This window comes from Prinia subflava, chromosome 2, assembly GCF_021018805.1.
Source record: "Prinia subflava isolate CZ2003 ecotype Zambia chromosome 2, Cam_Psub_1.2, whole genome shotgun sequence".
Lineage (NCBI taxonomy): Eukaryota > Metazoa > Chordata > Aves > Passeriformes > Cisticolidae > Prinia > Prinia subflava.
The window spans coordinates 61,262,687-61,268,686 of NC_086248.1; the positions used below are offsets into that span (position 1 = coordinate 61,262,687).

The following is a 6,000-nucleotide window of genomic DNA, read 5'->3' on the forward strand; positions in this document are numbered from 1 at the left end:
CAAAGGGAAGTGATGCTCTTTATCTAAGCTCTGCCACCCTGAGATGCCATCTAGAGCTGTGCTGCTCCTATTTTTATGGCTACATCTGGATGAAAGCTGATTGCTAGATGAGCATAGTCATCTTTGTCTCCTCTATTAGACAAGCTATATATCGTGTTTTTCTTGCAGCCCAAAAGTCTCTCTTTTGTGTACGTTTTCCAGACTTAAATTAGAAGTTCTGTGATGCTCGCCTATAGAAGATGAGTTCTTAAGGATTATTCCCATTCATTTTTGAGTCTGTTGCACAGAAGTGCCAACACTGGTATCTGTATTTCTGTGCCTAGAATATATTGTTAATGCTCAGCTGAGGTTACTCTAATTAATTACATGAAGGAAAGAGTAACTACAAGGCTGCTTCCTGAAACAGTTCAAGATTTTGAGGGGCTGATGGTATGCATGTTGGCTTTGCTCTGTTGCACATAACATTTTGTACCAGCTCTTGCATGTAAAAAGCCATTTTTTATTCCTCTTCCAGCTGGAACATCAGGCAAAAAGTCCCCTTCAGACGGTTCCCTGTCTCCAGGAAGCCATTCCACCTGCTCCATCCTGGCCACAGCAAAGCTGCTTCCCGGAGCCCCTCAGCAGGCAGTGAGTCCCCTGCTCAGCACAGCCCCCTGGCATTGTCCTGACCCTCCCACCCACACTGAGAATCTCGTACAGGATGCACCCGTCACACAAGGAAGGAAATCCATCACGTCTCTGAGCTGAAAACGCCAAGATAACTTCTTGAACTGTAACACTAAACTGTAGGCCCTGTTAGGCAGCAGAAAAATATTAATAAATTAACAGGAGTTAGGAAGGTCAAAGCAGGAGAGTCAGAATGAGTGGAGTAAGACCAGAGCACTGTTGCTGCTTTCTGACAGATGCAAACTTGAATTTTTAACACCATCATCATATGGTTTAATTCTTTTCTCAGCTCTGTTTTGGTGGGCCATGCCAACCCAGAATGCAGGAAAAGTCTCGACCACTGCCAGCAAGGCTGTTAGTGCCCTGAGGAGACCAAGACCAGAATGTGAAATGCCTCCTCACTCCTTGCTGGAGTGAGGACCCTAATGCACTGAACAGGGGATGGCTGAGGGACTAGCTGTGCACCCAGGCGCTGGCCTTCTGTGAGCTGGCAGCAAACATGTACAATTTGCTAAAAGACTCCCATTTCTTTAGTATTTATAGAACTTTGAATAGCCACTTGCAAGAACAGAATTTTACAGGTGTATGAGCTTAGCTGTAAAATTAGAGGTGTAGAAGAAAAGCCAGTTCTCTCAAGATGACTTGTTCTCCTCTGTTATTTTAAAGCCCAAAGTCCGGACTGGAATAAGCAAACCTTACAATGTCAAGCAGATCAAAACCACCACAGCTGAGGAAGCAGAAGAAGCTATCAGATGTCTTATGGAGGCCAAAGGAGGTAAGCACAGCTTTCTAACTTACTTCTAAAAATCTTTAAATAAAGAAAACTGTAGGTGTATTCATCTCACCTTAGTCCAGATGCACATATTCCTATTCAGAATTTCACTCGAACACATTCTTGCAAAATTGTATGTGGTATTCTCTGTCAGTTCTGATAATATTAACCTATTTTTCAAGATGAATAAAATTTTGTATTTTGTTGTAGAACATACATGTATATTTTGGGTTATTTATGCCCAGATTTGGTCAGAAAAATTAAAATATAAAGATGGGATTCTACTAAACTGATGGGTGCCTGTGTTAGCTCAGAGTTGCATAAAGGATATTTGCTGCTCTATTTACTGAATGCTCACTATTCCAAGCAGAACTACAGAGCAAATGCAGCTCTAGGAGAAATAACGTGGACTCTGTTCACATTTGGACAGCAAGTATAGCTCTAACCTAGATAAAAGCCTGCACTACTTCAGCTTGAATAGCTAAGCCAAAAGGCTGTGTTTAGGCTCTCTGTGTAGTCCCTGGAGAAGAGAGCTTCTTGCAAGGGCAAGTTAGAGCACAAAACTAACTTAGGTACTGTGAATGTACCCCCAGGGTTGCATGCAGTCTTTCTGCTGATGCTGTATGAATGAAAATGGCTACCTGAGTTTGCAGTGCTCTCAGTTTAGGAGAAAACCATCCCTTTTTATTTATACAGTCTAGAATAATCCCATTTATTTAGAAATATCATAAAGGCATTCTGCTGTTTGTTTCATTTCATTTTGAAATCAGTTTTACTCTCCATTGATTTGGAAATTCACATTCACTTGGTGTGGGTAAGGAAACTAGTCTGGTCAGCATCACTTCCAGTCCCTTGTGCTGTACCACCAGTTGGCATTTACAGTTCTTTCCAGAGTACTCTACAAGATGCACTTGGTATCGTTAACTTGGTTTTCCAGATAATGGCAAAAGGATGCTCAGAGCTTGAGCCCAGTACTCCTGAACCCCCAGCCAGTGTTTTCTTCACTTGACCAAATGGTGGCACAGCACTGTTGGTTTGGCATGAAATTATTTCAGGCCGGGAAGTTTTTCCCTAACAGTCTCTTACAGATGTTACAGGATTACAAAGACCTGTGCCTAGATCCAAACCCTGCCTTCTTGGCCGGAGTTGGCCCTATGAACATTTTGGGAAACGTGGCTGTGAAAGAAATAATCTTGACTCTATGTTCTGATCAGGCTGAGATGCCGTATTTGGTTTTGCTTTTCAGCAGTACAGGAAGATGCAGTGAAGCCTGTTCCAACCAGAAACCAAACTTCCTCCAAAGCCGAGGCTCTTCCCAGCGTCACAAAGTCAGCATCATTTCAAGGGTCGCAGGCAGGAGCGGTGCCTGTGCCTCATCGTCCACCACCCAAAGTTCCAACCCCAAAGAAGCCAGTGCCCCTGCAAAGGACCGCAGTCAAGGTGGAAAATGTGAGAGTTGCAGCAAAGTGCATTCAGCTTCCATTCCACAGTGTGAATGATGGAGGGGTGGGCTGGTTGTTTTTTGCAGGAAGTCCTGTCATGTCAGCAGGTGCTGGAATCGTTTTGGGTATTACAGTCACCAAGGCAGAAAAATACAAGAAGGATCGGAGACATATTCAGCTTTTCTATTTGTCAGTCCATTCTCTTGGTTTTTGGTTTGTCTAAACCTTGTCAAGATTTACTTTGTTCTTTATCACAGGCTCTACTTTTGACCATGAGTGGTCTGCTCTGTAAAGATTTGAGGCAGCTTCTTCATCAGCTCTCTGTCCCGTGTCCTTGCTTGTTTTTCTTGCGCACCTTGTAATGGGATTCAGCCTTTCAGTTTGAATTCTGGAGTCTACTCAAGAGTTCATGTTCTCAAAAATACAAAGCTGTAGGTGTTCAGGTTTTAATGTATGTCAGGTCTCTACAGTGGAGACAGTAGTTCATCTCTAGAGCTGCTAAAATGATTGTCTAATTTGTAAAGCAACTTGACTACAAGAGAAAGAACAACCTTTTATATTCTTCCTTTGACAGAATCTCTGCTAAGGAAGCTCTCTTCTAAATTGTTAGGTCTCTTGCCTTACCTTCCTTTGGTAGAGGCATTCACCCCTTCTCTATAATGGGCTTTGTGCTATCTTTACTAAGCAGATTCGCCAAAAACCCAACCGAGACATCACAGTCTATGCCAAGGAGTGGTCATTTTATTTTGTTTGTCTCCATTCCCAGGTCACTCTTGAAAGGTGCTGAGAGGGATGGCTATTTTGGTGTTGGTTATGTGAGAGCTTCTGCAGGAATTGATCTATTTCAGTTTGACTCTGCCCTGGAATTCCACTCCTTCCTCCATCTGAGGGAGGTCAGATGGGAGTTGTGTACTTGAAAACCTCTACCCAATCCCCCTCTACCAGTTAAACATAGGCAGCTTAACAGCACACAGGAAGAAGTGGCAAGGGCTATGTTCAGTATGAAATACTGACTAAATATTTTGCCTGCATGAAAAAGCCTGTACATTATTTTTTAATACTGTGCAAGAGTAATAAAGAATTTAAATGCCTTCATTCAATCACACAGAGTGTGAGAAATCTGAAGCAGTCCTTGCCCTCCTAGACTGAGCTGGGCTTGTTACTTATATACCTTTAAATGGTGGATGTATGCTAGACTGGACTTTGAGAGATTATTTTTATCTTCAGTTGCCAGCATCAGTGAGACAGGACAGAGCCCTTACTGCATTTATTGGGTTAGCTTAAGCTAATTCCCCTTCAACCTTATCTGTCCAAATAAGCTACACCTAAAGGCATCGGCCCCCCTATGCAATCTTGCTTAAGTAATACTAGTCAGCAGAGAGATGTAACAAATAAATAACTCCTCAGAACTCTGTTAATTTGGCCCAGAGCAAAATCCTAACCTGAAAAGGGAGGTGGTCATACAGAGCTTGAGAGAACAGGCTGTAGGCTCCTGGTCCTTCACCAGCTCTCTGAAGGTGAGTGCAAGGCGCAGTGCATGAGCCCGGAGCCCAGCAGGTACAGTGGAGAATGGTGCTGTCAAACCTCCTCTTTGTACTGCTTTTTCTCCTTCCAGGACTGTCAGCTTTCCTTAGTAACGCTGTCAATTAGACTTGCACCAGCAGTGACTCAGAGTTTAAGGTCCCTTTTTGTTCTCACATTTCTTCTTCCATTTCCTCCTCAGGCCACGTCTCCAGAAGAGCAATTTGACCAACAGACAGCACAGTCTCCTTTTGGCTTGTTAGAGCCCCATCTAGAAGCTGGAGCTATTCTTAGTCCAACCAAGGTCACTCCGGTCCCTAAACCCAGAACACAAGCTGGGAAGCCTCAGGAGAGCAGGGGCAGCGGTGAAAGGCAGCCCCTGTCAGCAAGCACAGCTGAGGCCATTGTGCTGCCTCCCCAGAACGCTCCCTTTGCCCCAAAGGTGCCACCACGAAGAAAGAAGTCAGCTCCTGCAGCTTTTCATCTCCAAGTTCTCCAGAGCAGTGGCAGCTCCCTTTTTAGTGGGTCGCTGTTCAACTCCAACAACAACAACCCTGGGTCCTGCCCGCAGACTCCCGGCCCTGCTCGCCCGGGTGCCACAGCCCCTGCCGGCCCAGAGAACAGCACAGCTCAGCCCTTGGCACCGAGTGCTGCAGAACTGATGGCGAAGCTCCGGGGCCCTTCTGCACCTCAGCCACTGGATACCAGCTCCCTTCCGGAGAACACCGATCTTCTGGACCTGGACATGCATTCTTCCCTCCCTCTTTCCATGCAGGCACCATCAGCTACTTCTCCAGCACACACTTCACAAAATTTAAACCGCCCCAGTCGGAAGGATTTCAGTCACTGGGTTACATTTAGTGACGATGAAGACAGCGGTGCAGTAGCAGAAGGGTTCAGCAAACTGCTAGTCTTAGAACAAAACAAAAATACCTTAATGAAAACAAATACTGATTTAGAGTTGTAAAATTTTGCCCCCTTAGTGTTCCAAAAGAAATCATAATTATGATGCAGAATAAAAATTAAATCTTTTTTTATTTAATGAAATAGATCATCTGTCCATGCTACATTTCATTTTCACATTTAAAGATACAGCCCCTGGAGGGAAGTGTATAAAGTACATACAACCTAACATTACCTACAGTTCATTTGAAAACTTCCTTATTCTAAGTTATTTCTTTTTATTAATCCATCTTAAGATGTTTTATTTCACTTCAGGTAAAAATCATGTGTAAGAACATGTAATGATGTATGTAAAAAAGACATTAAGAAAAACATTTTCCTGTGAAATGTGTATTTTAATCAATTTCTGTTGTTTGAAATAAAGCATCCTTACTTTGAAGAGTTAGGCTGCCACAATTATTCTGGAATGAACATCCAAAGGGGGAATGTACACCAGTATGACAACAGCAGCAATACTGGCATTCCTCTGCTGCAAGTTTCCCAAACTCACCCTGGTTTTTGTTCCCAAGTCCATGTCCAAGAGCATACTTTGAAAATGACCTGAGAAATGCTACCAGCTGCTTGTGCATTGTCTGTGCAGACCTGAGGAAATATGGGGAGTGGTTGAGACCAGCTGATGCCACAGGCATTGGCTTA

The 6,000-nt window shown here is 43.7% G+C and overlaps 1 protein-coding gene across 6 annotated transcripts in view; it reads left to right on the plus strand.

Annotated features, from left to right (window-relative positions):
• Window positions 1–5,743, plus strand: part of SYNJ2 (synaptojanin 2) — a 64,781-nt gene extending 59,038 nt beyond the window's left edge. For 4 of the 6 annotated variants that reach the window (XM_063390187.1, XM_063390189.1, XM_063390191.1 and 1 more), the window contains 4 exons: window positions 515–627; window positions 1,333–1,441; window positions 2,685–2,887; window positions 4,604–5,743. In XM_063390187.1, coding sequence (XP_063246257.1) covers window positions 515–627; window positions 1,333–1,441; window positions 2,685–2,887; window positions 4,604–5,368 — 1,190 coding nt within the window. In that variant the 3' untranslated portion in view covers window positions 5,369–5,743. The remainder of the gene's footprint in view (window positions 1–514; window positions 628–1,332; window positions 1,442–2,684; window positions 2,888–4,603) is intronic. The other 2 variants (XM_063390190.1, XM_063390188.1) reach the window with 2 other exon arrangements.
• Window positions 5,744–6,000: the final 257 nt, after the last annotated feature.